This window comes from Amborella trichopoda, chromosome 4, assembly GCF_054954075.1.
Source record: "Amborella trichopoda isolate Santa Cruz 75 chromosome 4, AtrichopodaSantaCruz75HAP2 v2.0, whole genome shotgun sequence".
Classification (NCBI taxonomy): Eukaryota; Viridiplantae; Streptophyta; class Magnoliopsida; order Amborellales; family Amborellaceae; genus Amborella; species Amborella trichopoda.
The window spans coordinates 1,320,881-1,346,440 of NC_142339.1; the positions used below are offsets into that span (position 1 = coordinate 1,320,881).

At 34.3% G+C, this 25,560-nt stretch overlaps 1 protein-coding gene across 18 annotated transcripts; it reads right to left on the reverse strand.

Annotated features, from left to right (window-relative positions):
• Positions 1 to 45: 45 nt before the first annotated feature.
• LOC18439466 (tubulin-tyrosine ligase) lies at positions 46 to 23,351 on the reverse strand. Of its 18 annotated transcripts, none has more exons than XR_016053717.1 (17): positions 22,887 to 23,312; positions 22,331 to 22,594; positions 17,603 to 17,727; positions 17,286 to 17,499; positions 16,450 to 16,575; positions 16,099 to 16,355; positions 15,228 to 15,335; positions 13,661 to 13,802; positions 13,417 to 13,582; positions 12,496 to 12,653; positions 11,489 to 11,812; positions 10,776 to 10,850; positions 10,431 to 10,500; positions 9,838 to 9,995; positions 9,332 to 9,530; positions 9,150 to 9,228; positions 46 to 346 (listed from the first exon to the last, which is right to left on the reverse strand). XR_016053717.1 is itself a non-coding variant. In XM_088864220.1 (17 exons), the coding sequence occupies exons 5-17, from the start codon at positions 17,472 to 17,474 to the stop codon at positions 8,628 to 8,630; spliced, it is 1,950 nt and encodes a 649-aa protein (XP_088720346.1). In that variant the 5' UTR covers positions 17,475 to 17,499; positions 17,603 to 17,727; positions 22,172 to 22,226; positions 22,331 to 22,594; positions 22,887 to 23,183; the 3' UTR covers positions 8,347 to 8,627. The 18 variants fall into 18 exon arrangements, 6 of the variants coding, with proteins under 6 accessions (XP_088720344.1, XP_088720346.1, XP_088720343.1 ...); XR_016053716.1 differs by lacking the exon at positions 46 to 346 and adding an exon at positions 8,347 to 8,608; XR_016053715.1 differs by lacking the exon at positions 46 to 346 and adding an exon at positions 8,347 to 8,725.
• Positions 23,352 to 25,560: the final 2,209 nt, after the last annotated feature.

Here is a 25,560-nt window from a genome sequence, read left to right on the forward strand (position 1 = left end):
TTCTGCAACCTTATATACAGGTCTTCCAAATAATAATTGCTCAAGTGTATCTAAAGAGTGTGCACTTGGTTTATACCAATCTTTATTAACAAAATTACAACTCTAATAGGTCCTTTACATATCCCTTTCTCAAAATACAATTAAGTTCAACACAATGGTCAAAAACTCACAATGTACATCCCAAAGTTTCAGTTGTTGTACAATGTGCTCCCGCAAGAGCATGGTATACGCTATGCTTACCTAGGGACAAGTTGGCCTGGACACCTCCATTTACATGTGCCAAAAAATATTCCACTTTGGCGGGAGTAAAACATCCACTCTGGAAGGAGTAGAATGTCCAATTACTCTGTCAGATAAAACATAACCTAGAATTAATTTTAGGATCTCAAATTTTGGTTGTAAACTCTTCAACCTATAGATTAATTTCAAAAAAAAAAAAAAAATTCTAATTGTACCCTCTATGCACTTGAAAAAAATAATGTCTTGAGATTGGATAGAGACCATTTAATTTTTAGATGGTGAGATTTAAGTGTTAGAAAATTCAAATTTAAAATTTTTTAGAATAATCATCTAGCAATTTTTGATTGAAAAAATTTCTCAAGTTAATCTTCTAACTGAGGAAATAGAAGTAAACTATGCTCCTGAAAGAGTTAGATGTTATGCTAAGGACTATGAAACTTAAAAGCTTCTTGTTTGGCATTCTATATAATCAGGAGTTTTGGATCAACATCTAGAGTTCCATTATACTTTCTAAAACTATCAAATATCGAAGTATGGATGGTCAGCCATCGTCTATTTAATGAACAAATGGTGGATGCCTTGCCCGTGTATCCTCTACCAGTCACAGTATGAAAGGACCCACACCACTCTCTCTCCCTCTCCTCAACATGCAAATCATGAAAGGAGCAATGCTCCCTCTCTCCCCCTCCCATAACTCTCTCCCACTCTCATAACATACACAATATGAAAGGAACGATGCTTCCTCTCTCTCTCTTTATTTCTTTATTTATTTATTTATTTATTGGTGTATACAACATAGCATTTTGGATGGACCACTATTTTACATATTGGAATTCTTATGTTTTCATATTGAAATTCTTATGTTTTCTTTTAATTATATGCAATCTTATATTGAGGGTTTTTTTTTGTTTTTTTCTTTGAAAAATAGACATATACCTTTGTTCACAATTCTTGTTATTCGCTAATTAGTTTTTGTGTTTAGTATTGTTGTTGTTATTTGATTTTGTGCTCCCAATAAATTTACGATATGTTTTGTGATGTGTCAACAGAGTAATTATTTCTGGATTTATTCAAAGTTTCGACAAAAAATTGTTAAGTAGTAATGCCATAAAATTATTTTTTAATGGCTTCAGTATATTTATATAATAGCTGAAAATCATAATCCTATATTGTATCAGCTTTACTTATCTGATTTTTTCACTACACTTTTTTTAATTAAATTCAAAATATTCACTTCTCTATAACTTACCTTATTTTTTGGCAATCTGTATTTTTTTACTCGATCTTTTTTTGACAAATAAAAAGGAGGTAGAAAATGTCGGTACTTTTGCGATTCGAACTTAATACATGAGAATGCTGAGGCATGAATGATATCCAAAAAAAACCCATTCGACCATATTTTATTTTTGACCCGATTTTTTTTTGACTTTTTGAAATAAAACCTTTTTACATTACATTACATGCATTTATACAGGGAAGTAATATTGTTAGGGGAAAGTATATAATTAGACTATTTACTTTTGGTACAGGATGATCACAATTAATCTTGATCATTAGATGTAAAATTGATTGTTGCGTTTATTCTATTGATCAAACTCAAAGTCTAAAAAAAAAAATTTCGAACTTTGTGGCACACTTAAGCTATTAGATTTCACATCAAATGGTTACAAATAATTATGGCCTCCCTATACCAAAAGGTAAATATGCACTCCCATTAGTTATTTGTAATAACTTATTTCAGCTTCAAATAGGTAATTAATTCTAGAGTGATTTACGTACTTACCCTACTTTTTTTCTAAAATACAAAATGCTTCGTTTATAAGCAGAAATTACAAAAAATGTAGTTCAAACCACATTTTTTTTATTTTTTTCAAAATTACCCTTCTGTCCGAGTATCCTCATGCCAAATTTTATTTTTATTTTTTTTTAATTTCCCTACTAATGAAAAAACAAAAAAAATAAAATTCAAGATAGAATTATCGAACCGAAGGGCAATTTTGAAACAACTAAATAAAACGCAGTTCCACCTATAATCAGAACATTTCGTACTTTAGGAAAAAATTTAGGGTTCCATAAGTAAATCATTCTTAGTTTCTATGTACCAAATTTAATTCTTAGTTTCTATGTAACAAATTTAGCGAATAATATGAGTTAGATTTAGACAAGAACTCTCTCTCTCGTTGATCTCTCTCTCTCTCTCTACGATAAAGGCAAAGCCACCAAATCTTTCCTCGCCACCTCTCTCTCTAAACACATCCCCTAATTTCCCAGAAATAACCAAGAACATTCGCACAAGGCATGAAAAGAAGAGAACAATTTTTAAATAATGAAAATCATAAGGGATATTTAAAAAAATTTCCCATGGTTATCTTTTATCCATTTGAAATAAAATTGTAGTGATTTAGAGAGAGATTTGTACGTAAGAGATAATTTGGTATTAGAGTTGTAGAAGAATTAGGTATTTTTGTTTTAGTTGAAATAAATACATGTAATGTAATGGCTCCTGTTGCTTCTGTTCTTCCAGGTCTTAATGTTTTCACTGTCTCACTGTGTCTCTGAGAGAGCTTCAATCCCCCTCTGCATCATAAATCGTAGGTCTCTCTCTCTGAGAAACACTCCTTTTGAATTCTAATTCTCTCTCTCTCTCTGAAACACTTATCTCTCTCCATCCAGACAACTCTCTCTTTGAAATCTATTTCTCTCTCTCTCTCTCTGAAACACTAATCTTTCTCCATGCATACAACTCTTTGAATTCTAATTGTCTCTCTGTATGAAACACTTCTCTCTCTCCATGCATGCAGCTCGTTGAATTCTGACTCTAATTTTTTTTTTTTGTGCCATTCTCTCTTATACAGAAAAACCAACCTCTCTGTAAATCACAAATCTCTCTCTCTCCTTCCTTGGGTAGTTCAGTGTAGGATCCTCTCTCTCTCTCTACAGGCCCTCCACCAAGGCCCGAAAACCCGTCCCCGCCCTCCTCATCATCATTGTCCTCTTTCTCTGTCTGTAGCCAACCTTCCTCACCATCATCCAGCCCTCAACAAACAAGTTCCATTCATGGGCTCCCCACCCTCCCCTTCCCCTTCCCCTTCCCCCACTCTTTGCCTCCTCCTCGCAAACTGCCCTCGCCTCTGGGCCGGGTCCCTCATCCCGACACTCCTCCATGGCAACACCCTACTCATCACTGAACTTTCCAATTTTACCCTCACGCATGCCTGTGACTCACCCCGACCTGTTCAACAATGGGATCATTGTGATCCATGGGATTGAGGGGCTGCTCACCTACATGAGATATGGACATAGAACCGGGGCCGGTTTCTGATACCCTAACCCATGGTAATCAGACATTGGAGCCAGTACCGGGGCCGGTTTATGACACACTGGCCCGAGTAGCACCTCTGGTTGATGTCACACCGACCCGAGTACCACCTCACACCGACCCGAGTGACACCCACACTGGAGCCAGTACCGGGGCCGTTTTCTGATACACTGACCCGTGGTAATCAGACACTGGAGCCAGTACCGGGGCCGTTTTATGACACATTGGCACCGTAAGACGATGCTGATGCCGATGATGATACAGTGTGTTATTTACTTTTTATTTTATTATTTTTACTTATTTTGTTTTAGATATTTGAGGGGTATAAAGTATATTTAATTTTAGATATTTAAGTTCTATTTTAAGGATTTTTCTTTGTAGGCATGAATATGGGAAAGTGATTTATGTTTTATGAACTGAACTTGGATTTCCCTGATGCTCTCGATAATTATTTAGATTTTATGGTTAGTTTTTAGAACTTCCTCTAGATTGAACTGAATTATTTTGAGGTAAGGAAGTTGTAAATGGAGAGATAGGCATGCATAGCTTAAAAGGTATGAATGTGTAACTGGTTCTATTGATCTTAAGCTGCCTTTGAAAGGCAATTTGCTCTTTGACCTGATTGCCAGGGGGTGGCAACCCTAGAAATAAGGGAAGGGTTTTTATGATTTTTCTACAGCATAGAAGTTCTATCCTCTCTTTACCATCCAGCTGTCCAATTTTGATCAAGAGAGTCACCCACCGTTTGATTTTAGATCCAATGTCTCAAAGTATTTTATTTTTAGTTTTTTTTTTTTATACAAATTGTATGATTATGAAATTTGGTACGTGTCATCTTCTTATTGGGACGCACCTATAAAAAATATTAAAAGTAATTTTTCGATAAAATATAATGATAAAAAATACCCCTTGAAACTTTTAAATGTATTTTGGTCATTTTATTTCATTGAAAATATTTTTTTTATATTTTTCGCTAGTGCGAGTTTAATAGATGAATAGACGTCTAAATTTTGGTGTCAAAATAGTTTATAGAAAAAAATTTAAAAATAAAATAGTGTAGAAAATGTGGTTTCCATATTAAAAAATAAAAACTCTATTTTATATATTTTATAATCTATACTCGTTGCAGTTTGTACAGATCCCATATATACTTTTTGGATATAGATCCAAATCCAAATATTTTGGATCCAATTGGATCCGATCCGAATCCAAATCCCCTATATACTTTTTGAATCCAAATCCAAATCGCGATGGATCCAGACCCAATTCGGCCCCTCAGTCCTAGCGAGAGATATTTAAAGAGAAATATAACCTACCCTCTTATAATACGCATGGACGATACAGAGGCAGGGCATCCACCATCTGTTCTCAAAATGGACATTGGTGATGGAGCATGGGTCCTCGCAATCGTCTCCATCCTTGTTCGGAGGAGATCATGGATGCCCCGCCTGGGTATGCTTTTTTAGGGTCTGCCGTGCTATTATAAATGGGAGAGTACGTCCATAAGGGTCATAACCGTCCAATCAAGACGATGGATGGTTGGATAATGGTAATATATGGGGGAATATACTATGGGAAGTAATGATACTATTTACCTTTGGTACGAGGCTGTCCCAATTAATCTTAACCATTGAATGTAAAATTGGGTGGCTACATTTATTTCACTGATCAAGCTCAAAGTTCAAAAGAAATTTTCTCAAATTTTGTAACAAACCCAAGTTATTAGATTTCACGTTAGATAGTTGTATATAATTGTGACCTCCCAATTCAAAAGGTAAATGCTCTCATTTTATATAATCCCATATACTATTGATGCATGTCCTCTTTGAAGGAAAAAGTTTATATAGAGCCAATGCTCTAAACAATCAAATTATAGCCCACCTCAAAAATTTCACTCGAAGTGGTTGGTTTGGTGCCCAAATATCCTCAAATTGATCATCTCGACATCAAGATGCATGGACATGAGAAAAAAAAGATGGATTTCAAGTTTTGAAAATAATTCATCTTATAATGTATTTTTGGACAGTCAATTTTCAAGTTTTTCAAGTTTTCGTAAATCTGCTTGATCTAAAATATTTTTGAAACTTAAAATTTTATAATTAAAGATGAAAATATTTTAAGGCTATCACAAAGAATTCCAATATTGAAACCATATTTCTCGACACTATTTGAAGGTATACTTTACTTTGATTGTTTAGAGCCTCAGCTCTATACAAACCAAATTTTGACGGGTTCTAGAAAATATTGATTAAACCTACCAAATAATAAAGTTGGGCAAATTTTAAATAATATATTTTATTTCTGTAAAATATGGGAAAATTTTATAAAGAGTCGAGACTCTAAACAATTAAATTAGAGGCCACCTCAAAAATTTCACTTTGATACCCAAATATCCTCAAATTGATCATCTCGACATCAAGATGCATGAACATGATAAAAAAATAGATTTCAAGTTTTAGAAATAGTGTATCTTGTAATGCATTTTTTTACTATCAATTTTCAAGATTTTCAAATTTTCATAGATATGCTCGATCTACATTATTTTTTAAGCTTTAAAATTTATAATTAAAGATGAAAAAATATTTTAAAGCTATTACAAAGATTTCCAATATTGAAACCACATTTCTCGACACTATTTGAAAATGCACTTTACTTTGATTGTTCATTGCCTCGGCTCTATTCCTACATTTTCTTTACTTTTTGAAGATCTAGACCAACTAGTTTGACCTATCGTCTAACCAGTTTTGAGCTTCATATTACCCAATCAAGGGCTGAAAATAGATTCCCATGCCATCACAAGTGTTGTTATGCCAATAGTCCATTTTGGGGGGGGGGGGGGGGGGGGGGGGGGGGGGTTTGAGCTGCAGCCTTACCACTTTCTGCAAAGCGATCACCCTCCAAAAACCGCACCCATACATAGACACACAAACAAGGAAAACAATGACAATCTAAAACCGATACAGTTTTTATGAGTGCGGGGATTCATATGTAGATATGCATCCCCTCTTCACAATCCATTCTTGAGATAGATTTTAGAGGCAACTTCTGTATAATCTCTGACATGAAAACCAGGAATGTGTAAAAACAAATAGATTTAAAAATCTAGAAATGATAATTTTTTTTAAGGAAATTTTAAACCGTTGATTTTAACCCTTTTTAGAGAATCGACAATTTCACACCCATATGAATTCGGATGCGTGATGCCTCGAGGGATGTGAATGTAGTTATGCATCCCCAGGCATATAAGCCACTTTTGCATCTAGGTCGCACGGGAAATATACAAGGATACACATGACTACCATAAAATGGTTTTAAACTTCATCATCGTCCAATCGATGGTTGTACTCTCTCCATCACCATCAATGGTTGTACTCTCTCCATCACCATCTTATGACAGTCATGGTCACGAATTTCATATATCTCAATATACTTTTCCATTGGAAAAGGGTTTAGGGGTTGGGGTCGTGGTGGTAACATCCCACGCCCACCACGTTGTGGTTTCTATTCTTATTTACATCACCCCACTAACACATTTAAAAAACTAACTCCCTTTAAAAAAACTAACTCCCAACTATAAAGGGGAAGGTTTATACGCAAAAGCTAACTCCTAACTATAAAGGGACATCACCACTAACACATTTAAAAACACTAACTCCCAACTATAAAGGGGAAGGTTTATACGCAAAAGCTAACTCTTAACTATAAAGGGACATCACCCCACTAACACATTTAAAATACTAACTCCCAATTATAAAAGGAAAGGTTTATATGCAAAAACTACCTCCTAACTATAAAAAGAAAAGTTTATATGCTTTCTTTTCATCATAGAAGTTTTATCCTCTCCTTACCATCCACATTTAAAAAAACTAACTCCTAACTATAAAGAGAAAGGTTTATATGCTTTCTCTACAACATAAAAGTTCACACATTTTAAAAAACTAACTCCTAACTCTAAAGGGAAATGTTTTTATGCATTCTCTATAACATAGAAGTTCTATCCTGTCCCTACTATCCAGCCGTCCAATTTTGATCAAGAGAGCCACTCACCGTTTCTCAAAGTATTTTATTTTTATTTATTTTTATACAAGTTGGATGAATATGAAATTTGATACATGTCATCTTCTCATTGGGGCGCACCTATAAAAAATATTTAAAATAATTTTTCAATAAATATACTGACCAAAATACCCTGTGAAACTTTTACAAATATTTTGATCATTTTATTTCATTGAAAATATTTGTTTATATTTTTCATTAGTGCGAGTTTAATAGAGGAATGGACGTCCAAAATTTAGCATCAAAATAACTTATAGAAAATAAAAATAAAAATAAAATAGTATAGAGATGTGACATTGTGATTGAGGCAATCTTAAACCTCCATTCAGAATGAACGGTTGGGTAAAAAAGAGAATAGATCTTCTATACTGCAGAGAAAACATAAAAAAAACTGTCTTCTAAAAAAACAGGTTGCGGCTTAGCTTCCCCACTACCACTAGCACCTTTAAAAAACTAAATTACCCACATTTACATACCAACTCCTGAACTTGCTGCTACCCACTAAATTACCCACATTTACATACTAACTCCTAAACTATTTAAAAAAACAGGTAGCGGCTTGTCTTCCCACTACATTACACGCATTTACTTTCCAAATGCCAAAACCCAAAACATCTTACCCTAGGCAACCAAGTCAAAATGTGTGGATAGAGTCTCACTCTTTCTCTCTCTCACATATATGCCTAAGACTTTAGTTTATCCCTAAAAAGAAAAAAAATTAGAGAAAAAAAGAAAAAGAAAGGATTGGATACTATGTCATCATTTATCTTCGTTACAATAGAGTCACAATTACTCGAGCCATTATATGTCAAATTTGATAGCTTGGGATGCCACAAAATTCAATTTTTAAAAAAAAAAAACTGAGCCTACTGAGTGACACTCTAATGGACAAAAGTGTTTGTGACCCCCCTTGAACCAAAAATAAATGATCTCTTCATACATTTTTCCCGAAAAAGATGACCTCCCCTGGTTGTAGAAGGCAGAGAACTTGGGCTGGGGCAAAATTAGTGCATTAAGCATATAAGTTAGCATTCAGAATCTTCCTCTTCACATATTGCACAACGTGCATCATTTCTAACGTGTGCCAACCACAAGTACACGTCAATTTTCCTTGTAAAACAAAAATAAAAAACAAAAACCCAACAACCACTTTTAATAATTAACGCGTGTTCTTAAATTACCAAAAAAAAAAACTGTAAAATTATGGTACAACAACCACTTTTAATAATTAACAAGTGTTCTTAAATTACCTAAAAAACAGTAAAATTATGAGAGGGGTGGTTTGGCCACCCATGTTTCTAGTAATCCATCGAAAGCAATCCATCATGGTCCCCATACTAGTGTGGCAGAACTAAAAGTATTGGGTGGATTGCCAAAAGATCAGCGTGGCCAAAGAAAACCTTGAAAGGACATCTTGGCGATTTTTTTTCATAAAAAGGGGGAAAGCCGACTCGGATGCATGCTCAAAGTGGAGTGAAGTGAGATGATTCATTAAGAAAAAGGCACCCAAAGACATGGTTGAAGAAATCCTGACCTTTGATGATTTCGCCACTGCCTAAAACCGATCTCGTATCGTATTTGCACGCTCTGCCACAGTCTGGGCAATAGGATACCTGCATTTCAAGAAAATCTCATGCATAAGAAAAAGATGATGTATACTTAGCTTTCGGATTGTGTATTACAAGCCTGTTGACCTTTAAGAACAAGGACACTCACCCTTGCAATCAATGTAAAATCCAGCAGCTACGGATGTGTTACATCTTTGCCCAAATTTCAAGAAAAAGCTAACTCAAACTTCAAGCGCAATCAATGTCACACCTCCAGTCACCCAATTTCACATCTAACGATTAGGAGTGACTCTAACCTTCTTGTACCAAAGGTAAGCAGCCTTACTATATGCTTTCCCTCAGTTTTCCTTGATAACAAATATGGAAATTAGGATATAGGTTCGGGATTGATTGGTTAATATCTTAACAATTGCAACACTAAGGAGTACGTACCCTTGTTCTGAACCACCCCAAAAAGAGAATAGAAGGATGGAAATTAAATAGCTAGAGAGAAATGATTAACTCAGAATCAACCCTTAGATCACACATGCAGAGATCTCATATGTAGGGGAATTTGCACTATAGAGAGATTCATAAACTTGCAGTCAGGTAAAATAAGAAAATGTGCAACATAGACTGATGAGAATCGCGGCAGAGAGAGAGAGAGATTGTCACCTCCAGTAATTTTGGATAATAGTTGCTGTCAAGCATGACATCCACACCATACATAGCCCTTGAAAAAGAGTTGTGCATTTCAGGATGCACCATTGCAGCCGACTCAAAGACAGCTCGAAGCATTTCTCGAACCCTCTGATGTATATCCAACCATCTTACTGCAGATCATGTGCACAAAAGAACATAGAAAATCAGTCACAAATAAATGAAACATAATGCAATGTCAATAAAACATAATGCAATCTACGAAATTCTTCATAAATGATCTTCATTTTCATTAAGAGAATGGGCTCTAGGCAGATGTGGTCAAAGTGGCAGATGTCACAACATGACTTCTAAAGTTCCATTCTCACCAGGTCCCATGTTGGCATTAACAAAAAAAAAAATCATTTTCTTGAATTCCCCAAAAACATCGCAATATTTTCAATTTTTCCCACAGAATTTACCAAGAAAATAAGTACTTAAAAAATTCCACAAGATATTACCCTACCAAGAAATTTTGGAATACAAGATATGCGGCCTTGCCAATTCTAATTTGATATGAATAAAGACTATAAGACTAATGGAAGATTATATCACAGGTAGAGATGTACCATGGTGTTCCTTTTCAAACTCCATTACAAACTCTGGGGTGTTCATGTGATTCAGTCTTCTACCGTAATTCTGGAGAAGTGAAATGTTAAAACAGAGAAAAGGTAAACATGGTAAACAGCATAAATCAGAATAATACAATCCACAGGTCCCTTTAAGAAATTATCATAACTAACCAATCCCAGCAATTTGTTTTTCGTTTCTAGTGCCGTAAAATTATTGAATCATTATTTAATAAGCATCGTGATTGTCCCCCAATACAAAGTTTAAAGATAAAACTAGAAGGTGCACCCCGTTACTGCAGAAGTCCTGGGTTTACCATAGCATCATGAGATATCCCAACTTACCATGACAGTAAAATGAGTCTCATATTCGAAAAGGCTGCTTTTGTCCAAAGTATATGTGTTATTTGCCATTCTAACCTGCATATGTTGTAAATACAAAAAATCATTACCGACACTGGTAAGCACTAAAGTAGAGTCATCATGAGAGGGAACTTTTATGGGAAAGTTCTTTTTTTTTAAATCATTAACGTTTAGGGGAAAGTTTTTAGCATACAAAGACTAGTTCCCATACTACGGTACAAAGATGAGGCATACACATTCCGTTCTCAATAACAGCCAGTTAAGATTAATTGTAGCCACAAAAAATACGGGTAGCATCCTCCCAATGTTGAGATTGGACTGCGGAAGCCAGGTCGTGCACCATATCCCATACAGAAGCCAGGTCGTGTACCATATACCATACAAAAACTGTGACGGCTTACTTCCCCAACTTTAGCATGAAAATATACTGTAATCCCAGCAATCAATGGTGAATGGTTCACTTTCCCAACTTTTAGTATGAAGTTTACTATAATCCCAGCTAGCCAACAGGAAAAAAAAGGTTTATTCAAATCCCATAGATTATGGAAAAGCATAGTCCATCAGGGTTGTACAATCCAATAAAACAATTGGTGCCGATAAAGATAGGGTGAACCCAAAAAAAAGCACATGACCCCTGTGGACTGGTTTCCATTGTGCGTTGGACTATAATATACTTCCCATAACGAAATACATACCCAGAAAACATCAAAAAGCAGAATGTCCAGAGGTTGCACACTCCGCAACAAGACTATATATCTGAGATCAAACTTCTTCCCTTGAAATAAAGCAGGAGATTCAATATATTTCTGGCATATCTTTGGACCTGTCTCCATGAGTCTTATGATAGCAGGTAAATCACTGGTAATAGTTGTATCAATGGTTCGGGCCATATTCCAAGGTTTCAAAATCCAAAGATTGTTTAGGCCTTTCTCTTCCCTTATATGGTAGTCACCTATGAGTTCCGGCAATTGAGTTTCTAGATTGTAAGTAGGTTGCAACCATTCTGGTAGTCCTTGAGCCTGTAAAAATAAGGAATCAGAATTAGTTGCCATCCAATGCAAGTCAAAGGAAGCCAAGTAAGACTCATTCGAGTCATCCATAAAGTTGAAGAATCTAAAAAAAAATATAAAAAGAGAAGTGTTCATCATCATCATTATCCACGCCTTATCCAAACTACTTGGGGTCGGCTATCCAAAGGAAAAGTGTTCTTTTTAATATTAAAAATACCAAAAAGGAAAGTGTTGAGTAGCATAAAAGACAATGCAATATTGAGTAGAAAAGAAAATACCACAATCTAATTCACATATGAGTTCCCAAAATCAACTGACTCCCTTTTGCTGCTCTAAGGAAAATAGACTAGACAGTATGTAATGAAAATGTTGAAAAATCCAATGGACTACGAAAATTGACAGCCCAGCAGGTCGTCACAGTCCATTGAATTGATCATTGATGATGGAGAGAGAATGGTTCCAACACTGGGTCATGTCTCCCATCACCATTCTTCACTCAAATAAATGGTGACAACCGAATGGAATATGGTGTCACCATAGTCCATTATATTATTGTCTACATTCCCAGTAAAAAATTTCCCGGAACTGAAGGAACATTCAGCCCAATCATAGCTACACGTAAATATGAACAGCGATCCAGACCATGGATGAAATTCAAAAGAAGGCCAAAATTAGTTAATCTCTTTACAAACCTGATGAATGGTCTCTGCCAAATGATGTTTCATGACAAGACAAGCCTCATAAGGAAATTGGTTTACATATTGTTGATCTGTGAGGCCACAGGCGGCTTTCATTTCCTGATCCACTTGCACACTTGTCCATATTATATCAGCATCTTTTGGATCATTTGCTGCAAAGACATATAGAACAATGACGATATAGACAAGAATATAATAAGAACTAGAATGTTCGAAAGACAATGACAGACAAGAAGATCAAATGGCAGATAATCTCATGGATCAATCCCTGAGGATGATCATCACAAGATAAATTATTTCATCAAATGATGTCTTTATGTTAATAGCATGTATTGTAATAACTTATAATAAAAATTAGGAGGCATGGCTCAGTTAAAGGAATTTTGCAGCTAGCGCATGTGTTTTGCACAGTGCTTCTGCTGAGAAATTAAGTGGACCATAACTTTTAGAATTCTTTTAATCAGCTGAAAAATTCAATGAAAAGGAATATTTAGAATTGTTTAGGTCAAATGAAAAAATATAGTATTTTCATGTAGTTATGTAATCTTCTACCTCCGTATCTGTTAATTTTCACTTAGTCTCATGGTTAATTTCATTACTCACACACACATGCACGCATCAACACATGCACTGATGCACACACCCACACATGCACCGATGCACACACACACATAAATATAGACTTGCAGCTGAAAAGACTTAGAAAGAGGACAAGCACCATCATGTCCAACGTTTCTTGATGTGGTACAATCAATAACAAAAGTTGTCATCACAACAAAGCAAGAAGGTCACTGGAAAACAAGAAAAACCCATAAAATGCCTCCCTCCCTCTCACACACACCCCATGTGCACAGGCGTGCATATAGAAAAGGTAGTTCTGTCAGCACATTATTATATGAGAACTGGCACACTTACTTATAACAAATTCAGGACGTGTCAAAAACTCCTCTACTTGTGGTACATCCGTATAAACATGCAGAGAACGTTGATTGCTTGGAAGTATACTTGTTGTCAAAGAAGCCTTGATACCAGGATGGGAATATTTATTCGCATGTAATTGCTGACAGAATTTTTCATACTCCTGAAGGAGAGAGAAATAAAATATAATAAAGCACCAGATAGCCAGATTCATTCAATTCAAGTATGACCAGACAATTACCGAGATAGAATACTTTGTTGGGGTATGAAACCAGGCCGTAAGCCTTGCGGATCTTTGCTTATTCTCTCCAATACCAAACAAGAAATCACGAGTGCATTCTTCCCCCTTGTGCACATTCTGAGTTGGCCATAACACAGAAAAGCTGAAGCCATGTACTTGAAGTTAAACATACTTCCAAAGAACGCATGTCAAACCCCAAATAGGAAAGAAACACACAGCTGAAATAAAAACCATACTCAGCCTTCAGCAATATTAGCCCATTCGGAGCAGATTCAATAAGTGGAACATAAAGCCAAGTATGGGGCTTGCTTAGGCACAGAATTCTTCAACAGCTATCATGATTAATTTGCATGGGTTCTTAAGATGAATATTTTCATCTGTGGGAGGAAGCATAAGTGTCTATTGGAGTTCAAACTATTGGGAATTCCATGGGTTAAATCCATGTAACATTGTGGAAGTACAGGAACCAGCTTAGGCTTGAGTTGTTAACTGTTGATGTTAGCAATACTACATCTCAAGTTCGATTGCCACCACTGAAGAGTACCCCAAAAAAAAAAAGTGGAAGTATCCTGTTCTCCCAGTATGTCAGGCATGAAGCAGGGAGTCCTATCCCATTGGATCAGGGTTTTTCTGATTAGCTCATAAGAATAAAATTTCACCATGCTAATCATCCTCAAATTCAGGGTTTCTAATAGCCATATATGTATTTTATGCAATGATACAAAAGGGGAGAAAAAAAAAATGGTCAGCGTTTATTGTGGTTATATCTGGGCAGTATTGAATTTTTATGTGGTTGATTGAATCAGTATTCTTTGGCTGCGATTAGCCTTGCTTTAATTAATGAGGAATAGCACAAATTCAGTAATTAATGGATTCGCCATATTTATACTCAGTTGTTGATACAAGGCGACCTGAAATAAGAAGCTTCCTCAAATGGGGCTGCCAAGCTGAATTTTAAAGGTGCACCAAGAGGCCGCCCAAAGCCAGTGGGCTTTAGGCTGTGATTCTGAAAGCTCAAATGATACTCAGATGTTACATTGGGTTACTTGAATGTCACATTGCAACTATGGGCTTCAAGAGCTCAACATGGACCGGCATGAGTATGGCACTACGAGTGTGCATCTTGAAGATTTTTTTTTTTTTTTTTTTTTGAACAATTGGCCATCGAGGGAAACTCCCCCAGCGTTATTTAATGGGTTCCTCATATCCTTGGCAAGTAGAGTGTCATTGTAAATCGGTATTTGTTGTCAATTTCAAAATCATAGGTACTTTGCATTTACCAAGGGAACTGAACTCAAGGGAAAATAGGTTTAAGCCAATATGGTGGGGATAATTTGTCACCTCAGTTTTGTTATCCAAAAGTTCAGAAGCAATGGAGCTTAGATAAAGAACACACTCCAGATTACCCAATCAGGCAATGGAACCCATGATTGTTGTCAAGCACTATTTGAATTAATTAATTAATCAATAAACAACAGGCTCCTGAGACATACAAGATTTTATACTTCAGTCCTTCTAAACAATAAACAAGAAAACAAGTAGGATAAAAATATATTAAAATATCTACCTCACAGCAGATGCCAATGTCCCCTCTGGCATGAATAAAAATGGGGCTATCCTGAAGTTGGGTTCATCACTATGTCGCAAAGCAGAACCAAGTTCATCCATCATATACCTGTGATCATTCCAATAGATTAGCATCTTACTTCTAGAGGATTGAAGGACTAAAGGAAACCAGCACCGTATGGTTTATAACGTGAACAAAACCAAGGTATCTTAATCTTTCAAATGTATTGTTGAGGAATAAAAATACGAGGTCAATATGCTCTAATACCATACCACCTATATTCTACCTTATTTCAAATGATATCTACCGCCCATCCCAGCTGATAGGCAGTGGAGACACCAGGTTTGGGGCCCACAAGGAAATTCACCTAGGTACTATTAATCATGGGTATGAGAACAAACTGCTGATGCCCCTTCTGCACTGCTACTCCATTATAATACATGATACTTCATAAATGTGGAAATGGGAAAGAGTACCATTCACTCCAATCATACCTAAGATCCCATTCCTAGCTCATAAATAAGCATTTCGTCAATTTTATGTAAATATGCCGAAAGGGGTACCTCTGAACATGATTGCATTATCAATTACTCTCCTCATGCCATTATGGGTCAACTACAGAATAGCTTGAAGCGAACCCTGTTCTACTGTCAATAGTTCAAAGAGCGGCTCGGCAAAAAAACCAAACCCACAAAGCAGTGCCTAGCCCTTAGACCAAATCCATTCTCAATAACCCATCAATCATGGATGGATTTCAATGAGCAATTTGGATAATCGACTATCATGTTCGGATGTTTCAAGTCAAGAATGCCATTAGAAGAAAAGCTTCAAGCTAAAACCAGAAACATGAAAATGCGGGATAGCAACATACCACACAGGAGTTTCATCAATCTTCTCCTCATCAGCTAGTCTATATGTCATCACATAAAACCACATTGCACGAATAACACGATCTTCAAGAGGTTCCCCAGCATTCCACACAGGAAGACGTGGTGGAAGCTTTGAATCAACTATCTGCTTTTTGCTTTCCAAAATATTTAACGCATGGACACCATTTAGTTGGGAAAGACGTGGAAGAGATTCAAGGATATCAATCGCACTTCTTCCAAGTGGACCAGGAATTTCTATCTGCCAAAACAGAAGCAAAGCTCACATTTTCTTTATTTGGGAAGTCAAAATATTATTTAAGTGCAGGTATGAAGACAATGCTAGTTGAACATACCTCCAAAGATTGCAAACCTGTGAATCCCTTCAGCAAGTGCAACAAATCATCAACAGAGTTCTGATCTAGTGGATTCCCCCGAAGATTCAAGTGAGTAAGTGATGGCAATTCTTTAGGTTTAAATGCCTGAATGAAGAACAAACATCAGCTATTACAGGTAACTACTTCTTCACATAAAACTCTCAGATGGAAGGTAATATAAAAGATATACTCCACTGAAACACTGAAATAAATAAAAGAAAATTTTCGTATAGAACCCTAATTCTTCGTATTATCTCATGATAGACCTTCCTATTTTTTTTTCAAGCGGCATAAGAAAACCCCTAAAGATTTCAGCATACTCCATCTCTTATCTCCCTCTTTTGTTTACTTTTTATCATAAAAATTAGCCCCCAACAAATCTTTTTATACAATTTCAACCCAAAAACTTTTTTAATGGGTGGAAAGGGAAAAGGAGGGTTAAAAAAGTTTTTGGGATGAAACAGTATAAAAAGACTTGTTGGGGCTAATTTTTATGTTCAAAAGTCAATAAAAGAGGGAGATAAGAGATGAGGGGCTATGGTGAAATCTTTAGGGGTTTTCTTATGCCGCTTGAAAGAAAAACGAAATGAAGGTCTACCATGAAATAATACGAAGAATTAGGGTTCTATACGAATTTTTTCAATAAATAAATTGGGTATTTTCTACCCAATGGCCTAGAGAGAGTAATTAGAAAAAAGCTAAAACAAGTTACTTCATAGAAATCAGCCCATAGATTATAACAGTATAAGATTGTAAACCAATAGGCAATACGCCTACATCCATTACAGAGAAACCATAAGAATAGATTGCTTCACCTTGTTACAGAGAGTATGGATGCATCTGTTTGAAAGGTCGAGAGCAATGACATCCTTCAATGGATGTGTCACATCATGTGAACTAGGATTATCCACTCCATAAATTCCTCCACAGAACCCAAGTGCCCACTTGCCATAATTACTTGTGAAATGAGAATTATATATTTCCAGTTTTGTGGCACCTTCCATTATTGCATCAGCAATGGAAGCACCACTGGTACCAAACAAATACTTCAGTAATCTAGTAAGAAATAAGATCCAAAGGCTCAAAATGCTTCACTTAGATAACAAAAGCATAATGTAGCAAGCAACATCACCATTCTTGGAGAACAGGATTTTCATTCAACCAAACAGCCCGTAGATTTCGACACTTTTTAATTTCCTCAATGGCTATGTGTGAATTGTGGAGCTTGTTACCCCATAGATTAAGAGCAATCAGATTCTGATGAAAATTGAAGAAAACGGTGTTATGAGCATTACAATAATATACTAGTAATATTTTAACAGAAACATGAAGAACTAAGTGAAACTGCTATTTTAATTATAATAAAGGATTAAGTGCAACTACTCCCAAACAAACATGATGACAACAGAAACACACAAGATATATGAAATCATGCACAATCATCTTAAGAAAGAAATGTGTTTCCCAACACCTCCAATGGCTTAAATTGAACTCAGACACCTTGAGGACCAGTGTTCGCAAAATCGAACCGGAACGGTCAACCGGACATGGGGCTCGGAGTGGTTTGAACCGAAACTAGACTAACCAGGGCGGTTAACCAGACTAACTGGTCAAGCATATTTTTTAAAAAAAAATGGGTCCAAAACTCCCAAAAAAATAAAAAAAAAATAGAAATACTTAGATTAAGTGTATAATATCTTATTACATATATTTATCTTACAAAATAAAAATTGAAACAACTTTTTATAAATTAATATTTGAATACTACGGTCCTGTACATGAAAATATCTTAGGATATTTTTTGAAGATATTTTTGTCATGTAACATATTCCTCCAATAATTAACATATTCATCCCAAATCTTACATTGAAAACTTTCTAGTTTTTTTTGTACAAAAATCACTCACATTAGGAATGAAAATTTATGCACTTTTTTGCAAATAACAAAAGTAGCTTGATGCTATTAAATCAAATAAAAATGCGAACTAATTAAGACAAGAAATGGAAAGGACCTCTTCCATATAGTTAGATAGAGCATAATTCATAAAATGCTTTTTCGATGAAGTTAAATAAGGCATACTTCACAAAAAGTACATCTCATGATATGCAACAAAACGAAAAATCAATGCACTACATACTGATATGATCTACTGTTCTTATATGTATCTACCATATCCATATCAGTGTGTTGTGCATTGATTTTATCAAAAAATACGAACAGTAGAATAAATAATTTGATCAAAAAATAATGTTATTAAGCAAAATAGAAAAACATTTCCCATATTTATCATAAAACATAATTTATTAAAAAACAATAATTTTATCAAAAAATAATTTTACTAAGCAAAATGGAAAACCACTTCCCATAATCATCACAAAACATAATTTATTAAAAACCCATGATTTTATCAAAAAAATAACTTTCTTAATCAAAATAGAAAAATAGTTCCCATATTTATCAAAAATAATAATTTTTTACTAAAAAACATAAATTTATTCGAAAGATAATTTTATTAAGCAAGATAGAAAAAAAACTTCCCATATTGATAAAAAAACATAATTTTACTAAACAAAATGACTTTTTTTAGGAAAATCAATTTCTCAAAATGTGAGGAATGATTTGAAATTAAGATCACCTCTCTCTCTCTCTCTCTCTCTCTCTCTCTCTCTCTCTCTCTCTCTCTCTCTCTCTCTCTCTCTCTCTCTCTCTCTGTGTGGAATCGAGCCAGAACGAGATCTGCCAGTGACCAATCCCGAGTTAGGCGATCAATTTTTTAAAAATCTGATCTTTTATAGGCTCTTTCCATGACATTTCAAAAACCTTGATAGAAAATGGGAAAAAGAATAAAAATAATAATAATAATAAAGGAGAAAGAGAAGAACCAAGCACATACAAGACGATGGTGTTGTGTTTCATTAAACATAAGGCAACCAAAATTTTTGCATGCACTTAAAAAAACAAAATGTCCCATTTCCATCATTACAAATATAACTATATCATGCGCTTAAAGAAAAACATAATTAAAAAAATCGGGCGACATTATCATACGCTTACCAAAAACAAGAATCAATTTCATCAAAAAAATAATTTTATCAAAAAGAATAATTTTATCAAGCAAAATAGAAAAACAATTTCCATGTTCATCCAAAAAAAGTAATTTTATTAAAAAAATCATAATTCTATTAAAAAAAATTTATTAAGCAAAATAGAAAAACACTTCCAATATTCATCAAAAAACAAAATTTTATTAAAAATCATAATTCTATTAAAAATAATTTTACTAAGCAAAATAGAAAAACACTTCCCATATGTATCAAAAAACATAATTTTATTAAACAAAATATCTTTTTTAGAAAAGTTGACTTTTTAAAAACCCCAAAAATCAAGAATTTTTAGAAAAATCGACTTTTCAAAAACCCCAAAAATCAAGCAACATTTCGAGCAACAAACGACCCTCAATGTTTGGATAATCGAACAAATAAACATACATGCACTGTAAAGGCTTCGATCATCTTTCAAACGCACCAAATGTCATAAAAAATATTCAGTATTTTTAATTTAATTGAAAAAAAGGCGGAAATTTCAGATCTATGAAAATTTCATTATATGATGCAACGAAAAAATTCATATAAAAACATTTACTCAATCATAAATTAACATACCAATTTTATTTGAGATATGAAGCCTCAATGATCGAAATCCACAACTCAATTTGATAAAAAACAACCAATAGATGGATAAAAAATCTGCGCTTTTGGGTCAAACATAAGTTCTCTGAGCAGCAGCTTTTCGGGCAAAAATAAACCCTTGAGTTATTGTTTTCTGAACAAATTTGGACTTGAATCTAGTAAATACTTCGAATAGCAATCAAACCCCTCAAATTTCTTCAAGAATCATTACATATTGAGGAGATTATTGAAAGAATGACGGAAATTTTCAAAAACCTAAAAAATCCGCCATTTCAATCCAAGAAACTCCTCTTTTTTCAATGTTTAGATCCAAATTACTTATTTTATATTCATAATATAGTGATTTAAACCATTAAAACACGAAAAAAAACCAAACAATGGCCTCAAACCAAATCAAAAAAGGTGAATGGTTTTCCTGCTACATATAACGGTCCCTATTTCAAAATAACGCCGTTATTTAGACATAACCGTTATTTACATAAAAATGCCGTTATATCGTCGAATCGGTCCGATTAGCTGAAAACCGGTCGGTTTGACAAAATACGGCCAGTTCGACCCCCAACCGGGTTAGACTACTAGTACTGTAAAACTGGGCCTAACCGGACTCGGAATGCTAGCAGTTCCGAGCTAACCGGCCGGTTCCGGTTCAAACCGGCCGGTTTTGCGAACAATGTTGAGGACCATATCATTTTGCTAAACCTTTATTCAAATTATTTGAGGTATATAATCAATATAAGCGATCAGTCTAGGTCCCAGCATGCAACTGCATATTGCAATATAAATCTGTTGTATTGACTTTTTTCAAATAATTTTCTAAAATAGTTTCCACCCAGTACAATGCTCAAGAGTAAATTTCCTTATTCCAATTCAGCAGGGGAAATAGTACTACCTATAAAATGAATTCAAATCATATGCAACTATGGCAGATAATATCCATCAGCATTCTCGTCCCGATAGTGCTCAGCAGATTGAGATAATGGAGCACAAACATAGATATATAATAGAGACCACAATACACAATACTGGTGTTGTCACCTATGTTTGTAGAATTTCTAGGTTGAGGCCCCAACTTGATACTTTGCATCTAAAAACCAAGTCTCTTATTGGAACCTACTACTAATATCCTTGACTATTCAAAAAGTAAAGCAATGGTTTTGAATGCTTTGTTGTTCTTCCTACTTCAGATAACTTAGACTTGATTACAACAGTTAACATCGTCCAAAGAAAAAAAATTGACTTGATTACAAGCCTCCATATGTGATTTTCATGAAGGGTATAAAAGTTTTGAATTTTTTTTTTTTTTAGAATGTTAGGATGTAAAAGTTTTGATCCTTGAAGCATATCAGTTTATTCATCAAAATGTTCAATTATTTTTACATGTATTACGGATTCTGTGGTAGACTATACCCCTTTAGCACTAAAGTATTTTAAGCATTAAGATTCCTCCATAACATTTGAGCTTTTATAACTGAAAACACAACTGCTACTAATCCTCTGTAAGTTCATTCGAATCTCGGAGTATACACAAGGGAAAGTCCATATTCATGGCCATCATCCATCCTTGAAAGAATCATAGATCTACGGCCTTCCCATTTTATAAAGCACTCACACAAATTCTAATGAGCATGTGTCTTGTAGGACAACAAAGAAAAGTCATTCTTTATCCATGATCAACAGCCATTAGAGCTTCACTAATTTTCCATGTTTGCTCCTAGAACTTGTCAGGCAAAGACAATTAAGTTTTATAACAGATGAAGCACGTATGTTTCAAAGTATGTTTTCTCGTTAAATCATTTACTAGTATGAACCATCAATTTTCAAGATTTAGACTCCATTGGATTTACTCTTAACATTATATTGTTACACACATTAATTATGAGATAAAAGGCAGCGCCGTTGTTTTGAATCTTGCAATGTAATAGTCAAATAGCACGAAAGGAGCAACAAGCCAGTCATGTTCTAATAAAGCGAACTAGAAAACACAATAAGCACAAAAGTTGATGAAACCACACTCTCCAGCAGTAAAATCTAGCTGCTCCACAACTGAATAAATTCTATGAACTCGACCTGCAAACACATATAAAGCAAAATGTTCGACTAAAAATATGGCAATGATCAATAATATATGTCGAAATCAAACTTTATGTCATTGATGAGGAAGAAAAACAAACCGGAAATTTACTAGATAGATCAAGAGATTGGATAATAGCATCATCAATGTCAAGTTCTTCGAGCTCCAGCCACTGCACGACATCTGAGCCATGATTCTTAGTTCTCTCCACTTCTCTATCTATACTATCCATAACGCTTTCCTTAGGTTGAACCTCTATATGGTCTTCACTATCTGAATATGTTTCTCCATTAATTGAGCTCAATTCATCATTTACACACATTAGGGCAGCCATTCTCTGAGCTAAACCCGATACTTCCTTCAACTGAGTTCAGTAAAAAATAATAATAATAATAAGTGATCCATTAAAAAATAATTATAATTCACTACAAAATGGAAGCATTACATTAATTTAAGGTCGAGACACAATATCAGTCAGAGACTGCGGTATACCTACATCTGCTCTGTTACTTGATTCAGAAGGGAAGTACAGAGGATCTGATAGCAACTCTGATCAACTAAGTAACAAAAAGCGGAGAGATGCAGGGAATAAGTCACGTTCTTGAAAGAAACTCTCTATTCTCTCTCTCTCTAACATTGGAGAAAGAAAAAATTACCTGTTTCCTTGCATCAGCTAGGCGAAATGACCAGGCATGGTCCACTAAAAAGACATCGGCCTCCTTCTCCATAGATTCACCAGAGAGGAGGAGCCTTTTCTGCCGTCCATTTTCACAGACCTCAATCTCAAAGAAATCTCCGCCATCAAATGCCTCAGTCGATAGCTTGAAGAAGAGCCGCTGGTGCATAGAAGAGGGGATCCCTGAATTCGCCAGCAAAATAGCGTGAGCTTCCGAAAATTCATCGAAATTTCGTATAATCGCCATTTTTGAAGCTCTGAGTTCTGAAACTTTGGTAGTGAGAGTGAGCTCTGCGTTTCTATTAAAAGAGGCGGATAGCAAGGAAAGGAAAAATGAGGGAAAATCCCAGCCGTTGAAAGTTAAAAGGAAGAGTTATTTCGAAGCTTCTCCAAAATGTATCATTTCTTGATTGGAAATGGCGGCAACCTAAAATCGAGTCAGATCGATCCGGCTGGTAGGGTCGTGGATTTTTAAAAAAAATCCTCCAATTTTTTTAAGGAAAAAGTTTATATATGGTTGCAACCACCCCAAAAATCTATCGAAAAAGGTAGTTTTAATGTTAAAAAACCTTTTGATTGATCATCTTGACATCCAGATATATGATCATGAGAAATAAAAAGATTTTAAGTCTAAAAAATAACGCATTTTACAACATATTATTGACATCGTCTATTTTCAAGATTTTCATATATTTATAAATCTACATGATTTTAATTATTTCTTTTTTTTTTAAAGGTGCAGTTGGCATACGTATGCATCCGTAACCGTAGAGGTAAGGTGCGCCTTCAAATTTATAATGGTATATAATTTTGATATAAAATGTTTTTAGGATTATCTCAAAATCTATTTTTATATCTGATTATAAAATTTTAAATTTCAAAAATGGTTAAAGTCAAGTAGATCTATGTACATATTAAAATCTTGAAAATGAACGGTGTAGATAATATGTTGTAAAATGCACTATTTCAGAGACTTAAAATCTTTTTATTTTTCATGTTCATACATCTCAATGTCGAAATGATCAATCAAAGGGTTTTTAAACATTAAACTGTGGATTTTTTAGGTGCATCCGTAGCTGTACAACCTTATATAAACTTTTTCCTTTTCTAACTCTATTAATTTTTCTTATGGAAAATTGTTTCATGTGGGCTGGGCTGCAAGCGTACCTCCATCTTAAAGATGGATGCGAGTAGGTGTTCCATCTAAAAACAATAAAAACTAACTGTCCAAATGTTTTTTTACTATCATTATTATTTATAATTTTTATAATTTTCATATTTTTTTCATATTCATGATCTCCATGTTAGAGATTACATGTACTTAAAAATTAAGTCCAAAATTCTATTTTAAAAATAGATTTATTAATAGGCCTGCATTTCTACACATATGGGCTAGGCGGCATGGAAATCGAGTCCCTTTTTTATAGAAATGGTATAAATTTGTATTTTATTCTCTTCAAAAAAAACTTCTTCTCTAGAACTTTTATTTCTTTATTTACTTAATAATATTAAATTTTGGTTTAAAGATAAGTGCATTAATAGTCGGAGTAAATTAATAAGATTGATTTTAAAAAATATTCTATCAAAAAATTTACCAATAAGTTCCCTTAAAAAAAATGTACAAAAACTTATAAGCAATATATTATCCAAAAAGTAAGATATCGAAACAATCTTATATATCAAAATAATAAATAGAGTTAGAAGAAGAGCAACCCAATGTTTTTTTTTTTTTTTAACCTAGAGCATCCTTATAAGGAGTAAGAGAGAAATTCAATAATTCTAAAGATTTTGGCAAATATACGAATGCAGCGTGAGATTTTAATTTACTTAAGCGTTTTGTTCCTTTAGTTTTGCATATAGAAGTTTGATTTCATATTTTTATTTTATTTTATTGGTGTATACAATATATTATTTTGGACGGACGATTATTTTATATATTTAGGTATTTGTTTTGAGTTCTAATTAATTGCAATCCTATATGGACCCGGTTTCTATGCGGCTAAACCCACATATCTAACATGGAGATTATGAATATAGAAAAATAAATAAATTTAAAAAACTAAAAAAAATAATTCTAGTGAGAAAACATTTAGACCATTAGTTTCCATTGTTTTTAGATGAAACAAATACTTGCACCCATTTTTAGGATAGATGCTTTACACTTTCTTGACCGCATATATAGAAATGCGGTCCAGCCCGCATGAAACAATTTTCCATCCTATATTGAGGGTATTTTTTATTTTGTGAACAATGATTATATACCCTCGTTCACGGTTCTTGTTATTTACTAATGTATTTTTTGTGTTTAATATTATTGCTATTGTATCATTTTATGCTTCCAATAAATATGACTGTGATGACAACAAAAAAAAGTATTATTGCTGGATTTATTAAGGATTTATTAAAGGACGTGGTTTGTATAGATCCTAGGCTCTAAACAATCAAATTAGAGCATACCTTCAAATAGTGTCGAGAAATGTGGTTTCATTATTGGAAATCTTTGTGATAGCCTTAAAATATATTTTCATATTTATTTATAAAGTTCAAAGCGTCAAAAATAGTGTAGATCGACAGATCTATGAAAACTTGAAAATTGACGGTCTAAAAATATGTTCCAAAACTTGAAATCTATTTATTTCTCATGTCCATGCATC